This window comes from Nomascus leucogenys, chromosome 15 (genome assembly GCF_006542625.1).
Source record: "Nomascus leucogenys isolate Asia chromosome 15, Asia_NLE_v1, whole genome shotgun sequence".
Taxonomy (NCBI): Eukaryota; Metazoa; Chordata; class Mammalia; order Primates; family Hylobatidae; genus Nomascus; species Nomascus leucogenys.
Window position 1 is genome coordinate 79,462,214 of NC_044395.1, and position 20,333 is coordinate 79,482,546.

General features: G+C 43.3%; 2 protein-coding genes and 1 pseudogene across 3 annotated transcripts in view; 1 reads left to right on the forward strand and 2 right to left on the reverse strand.

The window, feature by feature from the left end:
- Positions 1 to 5,022: 5,022 nt before the first annotated feature.
- LOC100606937 lies at positions 5,023 to 6,127 on the reverse strand (annotated as a pseudogene).
- Positions 6,128 to 9,269: 3,142 nt separating this feature from the next.
- SPTY2D1OS (SPTY2D1 opposite strand) lies at positions 9,270 to 19,395 on the forward strand. Of its 2 annotated transcripts, XR_004033680.1 has the most exons (5): positions 9,270 to 9,478; positions 10,561 to 10,649; positions 12,635 to 12,672; positions 13,247 to 13,344; positions 18,380 to 19,395. XR_004033680.1 is itself a non-coding variant. In XM_030829626.1 (4 exons), the coding sequence occupies exons 1-3, from the start codon at positions 9,410 to 9,412 to the stop codon at positions 12,654 to 12,656; spliced, it is 180 nt and encodes a 59-aa protein (XP_030685486.1). In that variant the 5' UTR covers positions 9,270 to 9,409; the 3' UTR covers positions 12,657 to 12,672; positions 13,247 to 13,624. The 2 variants fall into 2 exon arrangements, 1 of the variants encoding a protein (XP_030685486.1); XM_030829626.1 differs by lacking the exon at positions 18,380 to 19,395 and having other exon boundaries at positions 13,247 to 13,624.
- SPTY2D1 (SPT2 chromatin protein domain containing 1) overlaps positions 15,540 to 20,333 on the reverse strand; it is a 28,119-nt gene continuing 23,325 nt past the window's right edge. Inside the window, exon 6 of the mRNA XM_003254301.3 lies at positions 15,540 to 19,092. Coding sequence (XP_003254349.2) covers positions 19,002 to 19,092 — 91 coding nt within the window. The 3' untranslated portion in view covers positions 15,540 to 19,001. The remainder of the gene's footprint in view (positions 19,093 to 20,333) is intronic.

Genomic DNA, 20,333 nt, shown 5'->3' on the forward strand with positions numbered 1-20,333 from the left:
CTGAATAAGTATTGTCTATAAGATGGACAGACTAGAGTGAGGATAAAGCTATACTTAGTAAAGAAGCAGCAGTCACTCATAATAGCAGAGAAGGACGTTTGGTATTTCATGGCTTGCACAGTGACCTTGCTGTCTTGTCTCTGCTTAGACAAAATTTTGAAATGGCCTTGTTGTGTCTCCCTTTTTTATAGTCTGACTGACCTTGTCTCATGTTGGTGTTCTGTGAGATTATGTCCCACAGAAGAATAACTGGGCCAAGCTGTGAGTATCAGGCCAGCTTCTAACAACCCTGAAGTCTAGCTGTGTCAGACCAGCTCTCAGATGTCAGGGCCTGCCGCTTCGTTTCTCAGGCTTTTAATCTGGGAGAAAGAGAAAGCCACTGGGAGGTTTGGAACAGAACAGTGACATGATCTGACTGAGCTTTAAAAAAATATTAATAACTGTGCGGTGTTGTGAAGAGGCAGTAGTGTCGGGCAAGAGTAGGCCAGAAGACAAGGTAGGAGGAAGATTACAGAGAAAAGTTGATAGAAGGGCTGTTAAGTGCATCTCAGCCAGATCTAACCAACCTTAAAACAGTAGAACTGCCAGGGGCTCCAAGTTCTAATAGGTCCTGCCAGAAATCCATGGTATAAGGAAAAGATACCAGTTAGCAGCAAGGCCAGGGCAAGATTCTTCCATCTTTTATGAAAGAGCCTTTTATGGAAGAGGCCTTCCAATCAAACCTTCAGTTCTCTTCTGGTCACTATGCACACCTTATGCCAGAGAGAGTGTGAGTGAGTGTGTGTGTGTGTGTGTGTGTGTGTGTAGCATTGCCTTTGTGGAAGGTATATTGCTAAGAGTTTTATGTGCTTTATCTCCGTTCATCTTCATAAGACCCTATGACCTGGATAGAATTATTACCTTAATTTTACTGAGAAGAAAACTGAGGTTTATTGTTATATTACCTATTTTCCTTGTTTCTGAGATTCTGTTGAATAAGAGATATATTAATGATCGCTTTTGGGGGAAGAAGAAGACTACAAAATTAAACATACATACTGATCTTAACACACCTATATGAAAAGAATGTAAATGTGAAATAGATGATATGTGTATAATTGTCTCCATTTTACAGATAGGGAAACCAAAGACTAAGGTTAAATTACTGCAGAAGATGATGTCAAACACTATCTTCCTAATCTGCGTGTTGTACTGCCTCTCACTGTGTGTGAAATTGTGATGACACTTTGTGATTAATAATAGCCTAGGAAATCAGCCAGGTGTGGTGGCTCATGCCTGTAATCCCAGCACTTTGGGATGCCCAGGCGGGCATATCATCTGAGGTCAGGAGTTCGAGACCAGCCTGGTTAACATGGCGAAACCTCATCTCTGCTAAAAATACAAAAATTATCCGGGTGTGGTGGCAGGTGCCTTTAATCTCAGCTATTTGGGAGGCTAAGGGAGACAGAATTGCTTGAAGTTGGGAGGCGGAGGTTGCAGTGAGCCGAAATCTTGCCACTGTATTCCAGCCTGGGCAACAGAGTGAGACTCCATAAAAAAAAAAAAAGCCTACAAAGTCTGAATTATGTGCTTATATTGCTATGCAGTTACAAGGGAAAGGCTGTGTAGTACTGACATTGGCTTTTTTTTTTTAAGCCTCTCCGTTGACTTCCATCCTGACCACCAGGCTACCCTTATCTCCTGAAACTGGTGCTGTTAGATCCTGTAATCCAGTTAGGCTGAAACATTCACTCTTCCCCAAGTACATTGTGTTCTTCCTTGCCTCATGCCTTAGTACCTGCCAGGAGTGTTTTATTATACTTTTGTACCTGTCTACCTCCATCTCCACTCCTCTTTCTGTCCTCAAATACTGTAAGGCCCTGGCAAATAGGGGTTGAATCTCATTCATCTCTATATTTCCAGTGCCTAGCATAATTATTTATGCATATATTCCTTCTTATATGTAGAAAGCCAGATATAAAGAACCTGCAGTGGAAAGTTTGCAGAATGAATGAAAGTATGAGGTGATCAATGCCTTAGGGAGAAGAAGGTATAGTGTACTAGTTCTCAGCCTTATGTGGGCTTCAGACTTTTTTTTAAAAAGTCTGTTGAGACCGGGCTCAATGGCTCACTCCTGTAATCCCAATACTTTGGGGCTAAGACAGGAGGATCACTTCAGCCCAGGAGTTTGAGACCAGTCTGGTTTTGTAGACCCAACTCTACAAAAAATTTAAAAATTAGCCGGGCATGGTGGTGCACACCTGTAATCCCAGCTACTTGGGAAACTAGAGCAGGAGAATCTCCTGCGCCCAGGAGGCTGAGGCTGCACTGAGCTGTGTTCGTGCCACTGCATTCCAGCCTGGGTGACAGAGCAAGGTCGTGTCTCAAAAAAAACTCTGTTGAAGATAGACCTGTCCCTGTATACATAGTCACGTATACAGTTTGTTTTGTGTCCAATTTCTGGAATGTTTATAGATTACTGAAGTCTGCTAGATCCCAAGTGTCGTTGGTGGGAACATAATTTGCTACAACCTTTGGGCAGAGTAGTCTTGGACCTTTGACCCCATAATGCCACGTTGGGAATCTGTCTTACAGAAATAAAAGTACTTAGGATATATGTACAAAGATGTTAATAATGTTAAAAGGGGGAAAAATGTCCCAAACTAAGAAATGCAAATGTATATGCTGCATCTTTGTAAGTTTTAGAAAAAACACAAAAATGGCTTGTTTAAAATTAGAACTTGTTTTTTTTGGTGCTCTACTTCTGATCTCTCTTTATACCCTTTGTTGCTTTTCATGATTATCGGCCCTATCAGACATATTAGGGGACAAAACCTTGTTATTCCAGATATCACACATATATGTATTCTTATCATATACTTCTTTTTTTTTTTTTTTTTTTTTTGAGATGGAGTCTTGCTCTGTCGCCCAGGCTAGAGTGCAGTGGCACAATCTTGGCTCACTGTAACGTCTGCCTCCTGGGTTCAAGTGATTCTCCTGTTTTAGCCTCCCAAGAAGCTGAGATTACAGGTGTGCACCACCACACCTGGCTAATTTTTGAATTTTTAGTAGAAACAGGATTTCACCATGTTGGTCAGGCTGGTCTTGAACTCCTGACCTCAGGTGATCCACCCACCTCTGCCTCCCAAAGTGCTAAGATTACAGGAGTGAGCCACAGCCCCTGGCCTATCATATACTTCTTAAATGTATGGAACTTAACTGTTGTGTTCATTGACAGCAATTTTGTATCTCAGGTCGTCCTTCCTGAAATATCCTTTGTAACAACCTATGTTTTTATGACCTTATGAATTAAAACTGCAATTTTTCTTAAGCTAATTCTTTTTGTAAGGATTTTATTTTATTTTGTTTTAATTTTTTGAGACAGAGTCTCCTCTGTCGCCCAGGCTGGAGTGCGGTGCTGCAGTCTCTGCTCATTTCAACCTCTGCCTCACAGGTTCAAGTGATTCTCATGCCTTCGCCTCCAGAGTAGCTGGGACTACAGGCGTGTGCCGCCACGCCCGGCTAATTTTTTGTATATTTAGTAGAGACGGGATTTCACCATGTTTGCCAGGCTGATCTCGATCTCCTGGCCTCAGGTGATCCACCTGCCTCTTCCTCCCAGAGTGCTGAGATTACAGGCCTAAGCCTGGGCCTGTAAGGATTTTATACAGCCTCTGCATTTTCGTACTGTGTCTAAACTTGCATACTTTTTTTTTTTTTTTTTTTTTTTTGAGACAGAGTTTCCTCTGTCATCCAGGCTGGAGTGCAGTGGCGCAATCTTAGCTCACTGCAACCTCTGCCTCCCGGGTTCAAGTGATTTTCCTGCCTCAGCCTCCCGAGTAGCTGGAATTACAGGCATGCGCTACCATGCCTGGCTAATTTTTGTATTTTTAGTAGAGGTGAGATTTTGCCACGTTGGCCAGGCTGGTCTAGAACTTCTCACCTCAGGTGATCCACCCACCTTGGTCTCCCAAAGTGCTGAGATTACAGGCATGAGCCACTGCACTCAGCCTGAACTTGCATACTTTCTTGTCATCTTTTTGCTTCCCTGGTTAACAAGAAAAAAATTGGCCATGATTAGAAATTTGTTGAAGCAAAAAAATTTTTTTCACCACCAATACATTTATTTGATAGGGTCAAATCTTACCATAACTTTTTTTTTTTTTTTGAGAGGGAGTCCCGCTGTGTTGCCCAGGCTGGAGTGCAGTGGCTCAATCTCAGCTCACTGCAACCTCTAACTCATGGGTTCAAGAGATTCTCCTGCCTCAGCCTCCCGAGTAGCTGGGATTACAGGCGCTCACCACCACGCCCAGCTAATCTTTTTTGTTTGTTTAGTAGACATGGGGTTTCACTATATGTTGACCAGTCTGGTCTCAAACTCCTGACCTCAAGTGATCCACCCACTTTGGCTTCCCAAAGTGCTGGGATTACAGGCGTGAGCCACCATGCCTGGCCTTAAGAACTTTTAAACTAGGTAGGACTAGAGACACTGATCTGCCTAACCTCTGGGTATTTATCCTGCACACAAGGCATCACCAGTAAATACATGAGCATTAGATGAGGGGGACGCATTCTGACTAATCACATGATTGCCTATTCAGAGGAAGATACTGCCCTTGTATCAAAAGTAGTGTTGAGAAAAATAAAGGCAGAGCCTAGCATTTGCCTCCTAGCACAGGCTGAAACATGCTAGTGGCCTTGTGCAGAAGAATGATGCTTTCAGCTGCAAGATAGGAGCTGGACCAACTGGGGGGGTTGGACAGGGGTGGGATCTGACCTGATTAGCCTTTCCTCATCCAATCTGGGCCTCCAAAAGCCATTCTCTGGCCCTCTGAACAAGGCAGACTCAGCAAATCTGGGAGGTATGGGGATTCTGCCAGTTCCCCACCTAGCCCCACCTCTCCCAGGTTTGTTTGGCAGGTGATCTAATCCCCAGGGTGCAGCCCCACCCCCACCTGACCCCACATCTGGACAAACACATGGCAAATATGGAAACTGAAGCCCAGCTGGGCTGGAGCACATCCAGTTGTTGGTGCGTTGGAGTCATCTTGCAGATGTCCTGAGATAATCAGGCCTCACCCACAGTGGCCAGGTTGAGACAGCATGTTTTTTTTTTAAAGATGATTCAGGTTGCTCCAGGCCAAAGCATGATCCTGATGACACTTGTGGAAAAGCAAGCAGGCTGGAGCCTCAGAAGAGCTGGCCCTGCACACTCAGGTACTTAACAGCAGTAAATCCAGGATTTGAACACCAGGGAGTAAGGTGAGAGCCCAGCCTGCGGCCTGCAGTTGTTCACAGCCATGAGGCTGCCAACTGGCAGGAAAGGGTAGGTCAGCATGCTCACTGCGATCTCCATCACAAACTTGGTGTAGCTCCGGATGGCCAGGGCCTGGCCTAACTGGGAACCCCGATTCTGGTCATTTCTCAGCGCCCCCCTAGGTGTCACTCACGCTGTCATCCACCAGGTAGGCATTGATAAAGTGGGCCAGCAGGTTATAGCCTCACAAGAAAACTACTTCACCCGGGACATGAGGGATCAAGCCAACAAAGAATCCCAGCGGCCCTTCCTCTTTGAAAATCTTCCCAGTGGAGCTCAGCCCACCACTGTACTTGACCTCCCATCCCACAAATTAGACCATGCAGCACATCAAGATGGCATGCAGGAGGTGGGCCAACATACAGGACACACACTGCATCATCATCCCCTAGGAGGTCTCCTTCACTGCTTGCTTCAGAGAAGTCTTCATATCCATCCTTATTGGAAACCTGCTTGATTTCATCTGGAGGGAAAACCTTCTTCATGCTGCCCCCGGTTACAAAGGAGAGGGGTCACATCAGTTGGGGGCTCAGACCTCGGAACAGCCCTGTCTTGCCATCCATCACACCCATGCCCAGTGCTGCAAAAAGGTTCAGTGGTCAGGGAGTTGTCTTCAGGACCCAGGACCCAGGACCCACCATCCACCATCCATTCTTCTGGCCAAGGGTAGCATGGATGTGCGTGGGCAGTCTCGACCTTCACTGAAAGTTCCTGCTCCAGCTCCCACTCCTGCCATCTCCGTGGCACTACCGCAAGCCCAGGGCCAGAAATTTTAACAATCACAGCATTGTTTATGGTGGTAAAAATTGGGAAAAAAATCTTAATGCACATTATGCCAGTTATTTATTGCCTTTCAGTTCCAAATCCATCATTTATTGCTTGCTCTACCATAATGAAGCTGGGCCCTGTAAGCATTTCTTCCTTGTTAGTGGACAGGCTAACATTTTGTCAGTAGAGGGCCTTAGGAGGATACTACAAGAGGAAGGGCTTTCTCTTCCTAGTTCCAGTGTGTGTCTATTCCTGATTCTGTGTGGCTGCCAGTGGCATGTATGGGGACTTCTAGTGGCACTCACCCTGTCAAGTATCAGTGGCTCCACTGCAGACTTCTTCCACACCTGTGTCACTGAGACAATTTGCCAGTGAGTTCCCAGCACCCATTGCCAGCTTTAGCCTGCAGCAGCTCATTAGACCTCTACTGTCCAGTTGGTCATGTCCACAACTCCTCCAACATGTTTTGGATCTCAGCCCTGGAGGGGAGGGGACGATTCCAAATTTATTTCTTCCTTGGGTACTTTGCCTCAGCCCTAGAGGTAGTGGCTGCTCCCTATATATGCTATTCCTGTAATATATAACACTTTCTACCCCTTCTATAGTTTGTCACTTGCTCCTAGTTGATAATTCTCTTTATTAAAATTTTCAAATTACTGTGTGGTTTTCTGTCTCCTGACTGGACTTGACCTACTGTATCATTGGGAGCAAGATGAAATAAACTAGAATATTATGCAAGAATTAAGAAAGAATAACCTAAGCTAGGCACAGTGGCTCATGCCTGTAATCTCAGCCCTTTGGGAGGCCGAGGCAAGAGGCTTACTTGAGCCCAGGAGTTTGAGACCTGCCTGGTCAACATAGCAAGACCCTGCCTTTACAAAAAAAAAAAAAAAAAAATTAGCCAGGCATGGTGGTGCACACCTGTAGTCCCAGCTACTTGGGAGGCTGAGGTGGGAGGATCGCTCGAGCCCAGGAGTTCAAGGCTGCAGTGATCTGTGACTGTGCCACTGCACTCCAGCCTTGACAACAAAGCAAGACTGTCTCCAAAAAGAAGAACATACTCTTCTGCTTCTGCCTATGAAGGATCAACTGTTACAGAAATTAACTTTTCTTCATAAATAGAAAATTGCACAAAACATGAAATAATTGTTTTCAGACCTTGTACAAGAGACAGCACAAGACTGTGTACTTTGAGAGGAAACCAGTGAAGGTGAGTCCTACCATTGCTCCAGCCAGGAGGCAGTTTTCAGACTGTAGCACAGAAAGGGGTTACCCAACTGAGCATTTCACTGAATTGAAGAGAAAGATAGCAAAGTACAGCAGAGGCCAGAATTTGCAGGATGGAGTACTAAGAAGAGGGAGCTCCATGGAGAAAGCTCTGTAGATTTCCACAGGGGCCCTTATGAGTCTTTGGCTGAGTTCTGTCTGCACATATATGGGATAGAACTCGATGAGGCCTGGAAAAGACCTACCCAAAAGCAGTAGGCCAAACACTTCTTGGAGTTCCTGAAGGGCAGGGAATTGTGGAAAATTCCATAGATTTGAAAGATCTATGCCGGGCACAGTGGCTCATGCCTGTAATCCCAGCACTTTGGGAGACCGAGGCGGGCAGATCACCTGAGGTCAGGAGTTTGAGATCAGACTAATCAACATGGAGAAACTCTGTCTCTACTAAAAATACAAAATTAGCCGGGCGTGGTGGCACGTACCTGTAATCCCAGCTACTCAGGAGGCTGAGGCAGGAGAATCACTTGAACCTGGGCGGCGGAGGTTGCGGTGAGCCGAGATCACGCCATTGCACTCCAGCTTGGGCAACAAGAGCAAAGCGCTGTCTCAAAAAAAAAAAAAAAAAAATCTAATACAATCAGCCTCAGAGAAGGTGCTCAGAGAAAGTGGTCATTAACTCAGCAGTGGGGATATTAACCCTGGAGTAAAGGCTGCTCCTGGCCTATCATAAAGCTTAAAACAAGCCTCAGAAGAATCAAACTGATCGCAAGTAACTTAAGTGCACCTTAGAATAAAATTTAACACTGTAGAATACAACAAAATCCAGCACTCAGCACTAAAATTTACCATGTTCAACATCTAATCAAAAGTTGTAAGACATTTAAAGAAGCAGGAAATATCACAACAGGCCAGGCGTGGTGGCTCATGCCTGTAATCCCAGGACTTTGGGAGGCTGAGGCAGGTGGATCACCTGAGGTCAGGAGTGGAGTTCAAGACCAGCCTGGCCAATATGGTGAAACCCCATCTCTACTAAAAATACAAAAATTAGCCAGGCATGGTGGTGGGTGCCTGTAATCCCAGCTACTCAGGAGGCTGAGGAAGGAGAATCACTTGAGCCCAGAAGGCAGAGGTTGCAGTGAGCTGAGATCGCACCACTGCACTCCTGCCTGGGCGACGGAGCAAGACTCCGTCTCAAAAAAAAAAAAAAAATTCTAGAGATGAAAAATACATTAAATGTCCGTGATGTTGTAGCAGAAAAGCAAAAAAGATCTTTGGTGACCTCTGAGAGGGTATCTGATAGTGGGATGGGGCTGGAAGTCAGAATGTAACGCATGGAAGAGAGGCATAGATTGGAAAAAGCTTTGAGTGTGGACCACTTGTTTAGGAAGTTTGGTCATAAAAGGAAATAAGACAGGGAAGGAGCCACAGTATCATCTGGAGGTTTTTTTGAGGAAAGGACAGGGGTACTGGTGGCTTCATGATGGCCAAGAAAAGAGAATCAATGGAGAGGAACTAATCCAAGGTGATGAAGACGTGGGTATACCATCATACTGAAGAACCCCTTGAGATGGGGAGAGGAGGTTTTGCAGGGACAGAAATAGAGACATCTGTCTCATTTACCTATAATTCCGTTTGTTTCATTCACATGTCATGTACCTAGCAGCAAAACACCTTTCCAAATCTCTGTCTCTAGTGGAAAGAGCCCAGCTGCCCAAGAGGCAGCTGAGTCCTAAGTCTTGGCCCTGATCAGGAGCATCAGCTATGTGCTGTAGTGCAGATCACTTAGGCTCTAGTCTAAGCTTCAGTTTTCTCATTAGTGAAATGGGGTTAACAATAATACCTACTTCATAGTGTTGCTGTTTGCTGCTCAGCTACTGGTCTGGGGGCAGTGTCTCTGGTGTGTTTTGAGTCTAGGCCATATGACCAATGATGTCACAATGTCCTACTAGATTTCAGCTTCTCCACTAGGGAGTTGTGGATCCTTTGGAGCCAAGGACTCAAACAGACATGCGAGACCTCTACCAACCGAAGGTTTCGTAAGCACACTCCTTTGCCAAGATCTTGGTGAATAGTCTTTCACTGTGCAACTGTATTTTAGAAATTGTTTTACGTTTGATCATGATTGTGCTTGGCTGGATGTTTTTTGTTGGACTTGCATGTTACATGGGCACGTTTCCAGAGTTGATGGTAAGTAATGGCTCTGCCTGTAAATCCCTGGTGGTCAGTCCTGGTGCTGGCTCATCTTCCTGTCTGGGTTTTCTGACCAAATGGGAAAGATACTTGAGGTCTCACCACTAACTGGAACTCAGAATGTGATGGGAACAAAGTTAGTGTCCCAGGCTACCAGGCTACTTCTCATCCCACTAGGAACTTCCTTATTTTATTATTATTATTATTATTATTATTATTTTGAGATGGAGTTTTGCTCTTGTTGCTCAGGCTGGAGTGCAATGGCGCGATCTTGGCTCACCGCAGCCTCCGCCTCTCAGGTTCAAGCGATTCTCCTGCCTCAGCCTCCCGAGCAGCTGGGATTACAGGCATGCACCACCACGCCTGGCTAATTTTGTGTTTTTAGTAGAAACGGGGTTTCTCCATGTTGGTCAGGCTGGTCTCAAAGTCCCGACCTCAGGTGATCCACCCACCTCGGCCTCCCAAAGTGCTGGGATTACAGGCATGAGCCACTGTGCTGGGCTGGGGACATCCTTTTTTTTTTTTTTGAGACAGAGTCTTGCTCTGTCGCTGAGGCTGGAGTACAGTGGCGCGATCTCGGCTCAAACAAGCTCTGCCTCCTGGGTTCACACCATTCTCCTGCCTCAGCCTCCCTAGTAGCTGGGACTACAGGCTCCCACCACCATGCTTGGCTAATTTTTTGTATTTTTAGTAGAGACGGGGTTTCACTGTGTTAGCCAGGATGGTCTAGATCTCCTGACCTCGTGATCTGCCTGCCTCGGCCCCCAAAGTGCTGGGATTACAGGTGTGAGCCACTGGGCCCGGCCAGGACATCCTTTTAAGTCTTTTTTTGTTTCCCCTTCCCTTGCATATATAGCTGTACTTGTTTCAAAGCACTATGGAATTTGCAAGGGGTCTGCTGGAGACCATATTTGACTTGTGGATTTCAGGCCAAGTGGATCGGTGGTTGTTGCTAGGAAGGGGGACGGTAGAGATTGGTGGGACCTTTTAGCAGCCCTTCTAGTCACCACACAGAGGCGATTACCCACTGGGCCAATGAGTAGAGCCATCTCTGCCCTTGAATTTTCTTTCTGACACAGCCTCCAACTCTGAAGTGGCAGGAGAGGTGGCCTGTTCAGGAGAGCAAGACACAACTGAGGAGGCGGACTTTAGATGAAGATCTGCTGCAGTAAGTAGGTGGCCAGGTCTGGTGGGCTGGATTCCTCCCTTTCCAAGGTACTTGGTAGCACCCTGAAGTCTCAGTGGAGAGCGTTTATTCCTCTGGAAAATATAATAAACTGTGGAAGGGGAAATGATTTGGTGAGTACTGCTGAGGACAGCAGGCCAAAGTTGTCTATTAATAACCATGTCTCATAGGTGTTGTTTTGAAGACGGTTCCCGTCTATTTTTCTCCTCACAACACTGTAATATACTATTAATAGCATTCTTTTTTTTTTTTTTTTCTGAGACAGGTGTTGCTCTGTCACCCAGGCTGGAGTGAGGTGCAAGCAGTCTTCCCACCTCAACTTCTTGAGTAGCTGATCCTCAGGCACATGCCACCATGCCTGGCTAATTTTTATTTTGTGTAGAAACAGGGTCTCACTATGTTGCCCAGGCTGGCCTTGAACTCCAGGCCTCAAGTGGTCCTCCAGCCTTGGCCTCCCAGAGTGCTGGGATTGCAGGCATGAGCCACCATGCCTTGCCAGGACCAGCATTTTTAATGTCCCTCTTGGCAGATCCTGAAACTGGAGTTAACATTGAACTTGAGTTTAGGTCCTAACTTTGTGACTTTCTAGCTGTGTGACCTTGGGAAAGTTTAATTACTTTCTTTGAACCTCAGTTTCAAAGTTTCTTCTGTACAACAGGAGATATCTGAGTATCTTACTATTTTTGTGAAGATTATATTTGAGAATTAATATAAAGCCTTTAATAGAAAGCTTAAAAAATTGGCATTTAGTAAAATACTAACTTAACAACAAGCAAATAATGAACCAGTCAACAAAGATTTACTGGTGACAGTGACATCAACTATTTACCTGAGGCCACACACAGTAGCTCGTTGGTAAAGGTGGGATGTGAGCACAGATCTCTGTCTCTGGACTAAATAGCCTCCCATACTCATTCCACTAGAGCAGCCTGCCTATAGGAAACACTAATAGCAGTATCCCTTTTAGCGGACCATTTCCTGGCTTTCTTACATTTCACCGCATTTCATTCAGACCTGTTTTTTTTTCAGAGCTGTTCCTATTGTTAGAGAAACTTAACTCGGAGAGTTTTAATAATATACTGATTACAGGAGCAGAAGGTTTTTTGGAAGCTACTCCAGGAGTTAGGGGTGTTCAGCCCCAGCCCCAGGTATACTAAGAGCAGGACATGATGGTTGGGGTTTTTTATCTCCATCTGCCCCAGGATTTCTGTGAATGCATTAGCCCAAAGCAGTCAGAAGTTTGTGGCAGTCCTGACCAGACCACTTAAACTATTCTGTGCCTCAGTTTCTCCAGCTGCAAAATGAGTAAAACAGACAGCCCATCTTCCTTCTCTTCCCTTCTCAGGAAAGTTGTAAATAGGCTCACCCTACATGATGAGAGTTTAACTGCTGTACCATTTTACAAAATGCAAGATTTCTTTTTTGAACAGCCTAACAATAGCATATTAAGTTATTTGCTCATGGCATACCTAGCCAGCTAATTCTCTTAATGAACCCAGACTTTTTTTCTTTTGCATAGTATCTGATTGCACAAAGCCAGTAGTTAAACATTTTGACAGGTGATGAGTTAATGAGTATGATGCCAGCTAGGTCCAAATCACAGACACACCAGAGCACAGGGCCCTTTTGATAAATTTTCTTTAACCCAACGCATCTAGCATCCTGGCCAACCATCCCATAGGTGCTCATGCTGACTGGGTTGCCAAGGTATCATATCATAATGATATCATAATGGGTGTCTGAGCTCTGCCCCCCTAAATGGCCATGAGGAGCCACTTCAATTCAGACTAGGCCACAAAGCTCCTTAGTGGGGAGCTGCCATGCTGGGCCATCCACCATCTGGATTCCTAGGACTCAGGGAATAGAACACTGCACCTTCCAGAAGCACTTGTTTCTTCTTGGGCACACCACCAGCTGAGAAAGAAGCCTCATGATGATTGTTGTCTTATGGATGCTTCTCATTGCAGGAACCATGTGGAAGGGATATAAATATCCCCCAGGAGGGGTAAGTGTACCTTCAATTTTGTTCTCTATTCCTACTTTGAAATGTATTCCCGCCGCCAAAAACAAACTAAGCATGAAAATCCAACTCTAGTATCATTAGAAACAAATACTTTTATTAATTTTTTAAAGTTACTGTAGCTGTTGGGAGGGTTCCCATTTTCTTTCACGTGATCTTTAAGGCCCAGAGTCAAAGCTTTCTGAGTTGGGCAGCCTTGTCTCTGTTGTGCTAATGGACATTTTGTATGCCCAGTCTTTGATGCCATTTCCTAAGCATCAGTCCACTTCAGAAATCCAAACTTCTCTCTTCCACAAGTAAACACTAGTGTGTAAAAGGGATCTGGTGGCAGATGTCTTTCCTCTCTCCGCCTGCTAGACCTTGGAATTTCTGTCTTTTCTCTGCCTCTTGTCAGCTCCCCAGTGCTAAGCTCCCCTTGCATCTGGGATCAGAGGCATTAGGTGAGACAGAATTGAAGGTAACCTCCCCTGCCAGTCCTTGCCTGGGAGGCCAAATGCCTAAGCCCCCACACTAGAAACCACCAGGCCCACATGACACACACTTTCTTTTTTCCCCACAGACCCCAGTGGAAGTAAACAAGGATGATCCTGGTGAAGTAATGCAGTTCTGAAGCTCACCTGAGCAGCTGTACAGTTCCTGTTGTTGGTTTCGCATAAAGTAATTGCACATTATATTGTCATATTTTAAGAAGTTACCGCACTTTTAAAGATGAATGAAGACTTAGCATTCTGTTAGCTTGTAACAGGGAGACAGAAGGTAGGGAAGTAGTTGAGTGGATGGGAGGCAATTCAGTCCTTCTGCTACATGGCCTCTAAGACTGGCATTAAGATACTGAGTTCGGCCTGGCACGATGGCTCACCTGTGTAACCTCAGCACTTTGGGAGGCCAAGGCAGGTGGATCATCTAGGGTCAGGAGTTCAAGACCAGCCTTGCCAACATGGTGAAACCCCGTCTCTACTAAAAATACAAAAAATTAGCTAAGGCATGGTGTGGTGGCACATGTCTGTAGTCCCAGCTACTTGGGAGGCAGTGGTTGCAGTGAGCTGAGATCGGCCACTGCACTCCAGCCTGGGCGACAGAGTGAGACTCAGTCTCAAAAGAAAAAAAAAGAACCCTAAGCTTATACCATGTGGGGTAAGAACCTCATTTTTAATATTAGGGTTAGATACTGAAGTCTAATTATCCTAATCCTTAAAATAACCTTCTGAAGCTATTAGCCTCATCTTGCAAAATGGCAAAAATGAAGTTGAGGGGCATGTGTATCTTGCCAACACACACAGCCCTGGGCTGCAGAGTCGATACAGGCCTTCTCCCTTCACACTTTCATGTGCCAAGGAAAAGAGCCAAACAAGAGACTGTGGGATATCCAAGATCTTGCTGTTTTAAGTGTCTGCCTCACCTGAAAACCCAAGAAGTTAGGCTGGGCATGGTGGCTCACGCCTGTAATCCCAGCACTTTGGGAGGCTGAGGCAGGCGGATCACTTGAGGTCAGGAGTTCGAGACCTGCTTGGCCAACATGGTGAAACCTCGTATCTACTAAAAATACAAAAATTAGCCAGGTGTGGTGGTGGGCACCAGTAATCCCAGCTACTTGGGAGGCTGAGGCAGGAGAATTGCTTGAACCCGGGAGGTGGGGGTTATGGTGAGCCGAGATTGCGCCACTGCACTCCAGCCTGGGTGACAAAGCAAGACCTTGTCTCAAAAAAAAAAAAAAGAAAAAAGAAAACCCAGGAAGTTGCCTGATAATTCTTTTTCATGACTACTGAAAAGAAGGGAGCCTGAGAAAGACCTAACAGGAGTAAATACTTTAAAAACAAATTGTATGGAACTGTAGCCATTCTGAGGATGACTGATACAGTTCCAATATTCAAAAGAAGTGTACCTTTTCCAGCAAAGCAGATCTTCTGTTTACATAGAAAACATTTTATTTGGGAAGTTCGCTTAACTGTTTCTAAGTGGCTCTTTGCAATGAATGGATTACCTTTTTTTAATGGAAAGAAAATAAATTCAAAATCCATAAGCAAAACTTTAGTAATTTCTGACTCTAGGATACTAGCACTTCTATTTCTTATGTGATTTAGACTCAACACTTTCCAGTGAGTTAAGTACTTACATCCTCTGGCTGCAAGCTGTGCCCATTTGCCTCATAATACATTTTTTTTCAGACAGTCTCGTTCTGTCACCCAGGATAGAGTGTGGTGGCACGATCTCGGCTCACTGCAACCTCCACCTCCCAGGTTCAAGTGATTCTCATGCCTCAGCCCCGAGTAGCGGGGATTACAATGCACGCCACATTTTTGTATTTTTAGTAGAGATGAGGTTTTGCCATGTTGGCCAGGCTGGTCTCAAACTCCCGGCCTCAAGTGATCCACCTGCTTCTACCTCCCAAAGTGCTGGGATTACAGGTGTGAGCCACCGTGCCCAGCCTGCCTCATATACATTTCTAAGGACTCCTCTTCTCAGCCATTTTCAAGCTGTTTTTATCATAAGAGATAGGACCCTGCTCATTTTGAGAGGAACCACATACCCAGCTGTGTCCTCCCTCAATTTGAGTGAACTTCCAAAACTTGAGCCACTAAAATAGATTCCATTGCTCTGACCACCTAACAGTTCTCCTAACATGGGTGTCAGAGAGCAGAACAGTTCTCTAAGCTGGTAGGGGGACAGAAGCTCTATCATGTTAGAGCAGACATGAATGTGTAAGGGAGAATAAGCAGAGGAGTATGTGCAATAGGCAAACTGTATCTCTGAAGTGTGATGAGTATACCGAGGTTTCTAGCTGGAAAAATGTTCAGGGTGATGAGATAAAGAATATCTCAAAGTTTTAATCAATAAATGCAAACCAGCAAAAATATCAATAAAATATTTTTAATGCCTACAATTTCTTGTATACATAAATTGCAAAACTTTCACCTGTATATGCAAAAGTATATTCTCTTGCAGGTCAACAGCACCAGAAAACAAGCTAAGCTATCTAAAAATTTTTTTAACTTGATTTGTCCATTATGTAAAAGACAGGATGGATTTAATAACTCCAAAGAAATCTCTATCTCACTCTTAATCATACACTAAACATCTGAATATTTAATCACATCCACTCAGAAAATAAATAGTAGTCTAATATATTCAATACATTGAAAATAAAACAACCAGTCTCTCTTCATATATTTATTCTCTTTCCAAACATGTTTTGGTCTCCTGCTATATCTCAGAAATTTACCAATAGCTGCTTTTAAGTTACAAAATACAAAACAACAATTTATTTCTTGGAGAAAACCTTGGGGATTACATTAAAAATGAAAATTTGAGTTCCCACATTCTTTTTTTTTTTTTTTTTTTGAGATGGAGTCTCGCTCTGTCACCCAGGCTGGAGTGCAGTGGCGCTATCTTGGCTCACTGCAACCTCCGCCTCCCAGGTTCTAGCGATTCTCCTGCTTCAGCCTCCCCAGTAGCTGGGATTACAGGTGTGTGCCACCACACCCGGCTAATTTTTTTATTTTTAGTAGAGACGGGGTCTCACCATGTTGGCCAGGCTGGTCTTGAACTCCTGGTCTCAAGTGATCCGCCTGCCTCAGCCTCCCAAAGTGCTGGGATTACAGGCTTGAGCCACCATGCCCGGCCAGACTTACTTTTTTGTTAATGGTCTTTGAACCTTTTCATGGCACACATGTAAGGCTGCCTGTGACATGTGGTACCCTGGCCTCCAACTGGACATAACTGCATTTATACTTTAGCGAAAATACAAAGTTCTGAAAGTAGCCTTAAAAGAAGTGCCCTTTGCTTTGACATAGCAATATCAAAAGCAAGTGGGACTGTGCAATCAGAGCCATGAGTTTTATGAAAACTACTTTCTTTTCACATCATTTGTTAGAGAATGCCACACCCATGATCATGTAACATTATTACAATCATGAAATATTACTACATTCGTGATTAACATTACCCAAAAGGCACATCTTCAAATGTTGAATTAAGAAAATCCAAAAATCAAAACAGTAGAGAATACATTAAAAATCAAGCATTTAATTTGTAAACCTTAATGAAATAACAGCCTCCTCCAGTTTCTTCAAAGGTTTGTGAGCTTTTGTAAGAGTGGTCAGGAGTGCAGAAGAACAACATGGAAGACAGGATTTGGAAACAAGGCCAAAATTTAAAAGACTTAACTTTTTTTTCTTTTAAATGAGCCACAGAAGTGCTCTTTTATAATGTTGATGCAAATCAACATTTATATTATAGAAATGCACTCAGAAGTAACAGACACACAAGGTCAAAACCTGATTCTTCCCACTAAGTTCTGGAAATTTATTCTAACCTAATGGTGCCTTTCTGTACAAAGAACTGTACCATATCATAAATTTACTGCTAGTAAACTTTAAGCCACCAGAAATCTTTCAGCTGTGACAAGCACTTGATTGTAATGACAGATTTCAGAGTCTGAATATTGAAAAATATATATATCCAATAAAAAATTTTTGAAGGAATAAAAGCACATAAATGGCAGCAGAGGAATTGATGTTCTAAGCCTGTTTTATTACATGGGACATCACACTACCCTTAATTTCACTGAAGGTATCTGAGATGGGTGAGATGAAATCAATAGGATTTTCTGCTACCATTGTAACAGTTCTATATGTAGTTACAAAGGGTGTTATTCCTAGTGATGGACACCTTTCATGGGATTCAACTTAAAATTTAAATCCTTGCACTTTCAAAGTTTGAAACTCAATTCAAAATGAGTCCGTCTTAAAAGCCTGGCTCATATGGTCCCATTAAGGGAGGCTAACAGTGGTAATCTATAATACCCAAACTTGAAGAATAAAGACTTTATGGATAAAAAGGAATAAGCCAAAATATTTGGGCTGTTGAAGTGTAAGGGCCTGTTGTAGGACAATCCCTCCTACTTCCTAATCCCCCCCATACAATGGCTTAAGATAGCCAGAACGTTTATTGCAGAACGTTTATTATTCCTACAAGCTTATGTCTCGCTTCCCCTAAACCTCCATACTTACAGTCAAGGACAAATGCTCTCTAACATCATATCTCATTTTCTGTTGCTGATGGTTCTTGAGACTTGGCTTCCTTCCAGCATGATCCTAAGTCAGCCTGATTGAACTGCTTGGAATTGAAGGTTAAGGGACATTAAGTCCATATTTATGACTTTAAAAAGGGTAAAAATGAGTTTCCACAGCTCAGTAAAATAACGATAACAGGGAACATCCCTTCCTATCTGGGGAAAAAAATCTCTTCACAGTGCATAGTTTGAAATCAAAGTGCAATATGGGCAAAAAGAGAAGGTGGTGCTCTCGATACCATAAATTTAGTTTTTGGTTTTCTGCCATTAATATTTGCTAACAAATTCAAGCTAAAAAATGAAGTCATTAATGTCAGGAGGTACGGGGGCACCTTGGGATTGCAAAATATCTTTATGATGGGGGAGGGGATGAGGGGAGAGCCTCACATGTTACTTCCTTATTTTATAAACTATTACTCTTTCAAATCTAATGTTTGAATAAAATATTTTTTCTTCGATATAAAAATGAATTTTTTTTAGATAAAAATCAATCAGCACAGTGACCTTGTCTATCTTACACTAAAACCAACATAACAGTAAATCTGAAAGGAAAACTTAGAAAAGAATATTATACTGTTACAACCTGTATTTTAACTTGAAAATTTTTTCATTAATTCCTAGCCACCTAAATTAATGAGTAAGAATGCTCAGCATCCAATCCATGAATACAGAATTTATTCTACTTTGTACTTCAAAGTCACAGGATGACATCCATATGATAGTTATAAATTCTACTCTACATTTTCAAGTTCTCAATCCATAGATTAGGACAAGTCACTTTATTGCTGGCAACATTCATGGAAGGTCCAGGTTTCTCATAAAAAGACTAAGTTTGATTGGGAGCAGGGCAGTGCCCTACTCACAGATCAGCAGAAGAATTATAGAAATCAAGAGAAAACCTTTTTTTCCTTTCAAAGTAGCAAAGGAACAATAAAAGATTGGCTGACTGGTGAGTGGCCCCACATTAGAGTGCATAGCTCATCAGGATCAAGGCTGGCATCTGTGAACAGTTAACTTCATAAGAGCACAAGTGGGCATTATAACATCTGCATTACAGATTTCACCCTGGAAAATATCTGAAAATATTTTATGCTCAAATGACAGCCTGCAAATGACAGTATGCATTCCTTCTCCTTGAGTACCCAAGTATAAATCTAAAATGATAAGGGGGCTTCTTCAGTCTGAAGGCAGGAAATCCTTGCAGCAGAGCAGCTCTAGAATTTCACAAAAATAAAAGCAGCAGCTAACGCCTTTTCAGCTTCTTGGCCCTTCGACGTTGCATTTCTTCTTCACGTCTCATTTCCTCTAAGTCCTCTTGCATACCCAGTCTTAGGCTGACAAAGAATTTTTAAAGGTTATTTGTCAATATACATGAGAAGACCACTTCCCTTAAAAAGAATGAAATTTCCAACTGGGAGCTCACATGGATTGTGCTGATGCTCTCAAAATGCCTCACGGCTTTACCACTGAAAACAAATTAGCAGGGACATTTTTTTTTACCAGGGGCCACAGACCCAAATTGTAGTGGGAAAAAGAACTCACACACCACAAAAACCTTAATATTTCCATTAAAATAATAAAATATAAGTTTATCTCAATAGCTTTTAAAAATAAACAGCAAGAAGCATTTATTCATTAACTAACATTCTGTTCTTGTTCTCTTCCAACACTTTAGTTTAAAATTTTATGGGCAAGAGGGAGAAAAAGATTTAGTATTCTGGCTTGAGACTGAGGTAAATTATTTACCTATAATAACATTATGGCCAGGCACAGTGGCTCACACCTGTAATCCCAGCACTTTGGGAGGCTGTGCCAGGTGGATCACCTGAAGTCATGAGTTTGAGACCAGCCTGGCCAACATACAGTGAAACCCCATCTCTACTAAAAATTACAAAAATTAGCTGGGCGTGGTAGTGCACACCTGTAGTCCAGCTACTTGGGAAGCTGAGGCAGAAGAATCGCTTGAACCCGGGAGGCGGGGGTTGCAGTGAGCTGCGATCATGCCACCCGCACTCCAGCCTCAGCGACAGAGCAAGACCCTGTCTCTTAAAACAAAAACAAAAACAAAAACAAAAACAAAAAAAAACACTATATACAAAGTAATTACTTTTTATCCCAATAGAGAAATTATCATTAGCTTACTATCAGATAGCTGAACAGAAATCAGAGGAAATCTAATATACCTACATCCCTGAGGCCAGCAATGTTACAGGTTACCAAGATTGAGATGTGTCTGATGCAGAAAGAAAAGCAAGAATTTGCTACAATAGGATTAGGGAAAGCGTCTAACATTTACTTTGTATCCACACATGTGAGGTACTGCACTAGGCATCTTGTATGCATGTCTTAATCCTCATAATATTTAAATGAGTAAAACAGTATATTCTCATTTTACAAAGGAAAATAGGCTGGGCATGGTGGCTCACACCTATAATCCCAACAATTTGGGAGGCTAAGGCAGAAGGATTGCTTGAGCCCAGGACTTTGGGATCAGCCTGGATAACAAAGCAAGACCCCATCTCTTAAAAACAAAACAAACAAACAAAAAACAGTGATGGTCCAGTGCAGTGGCTCA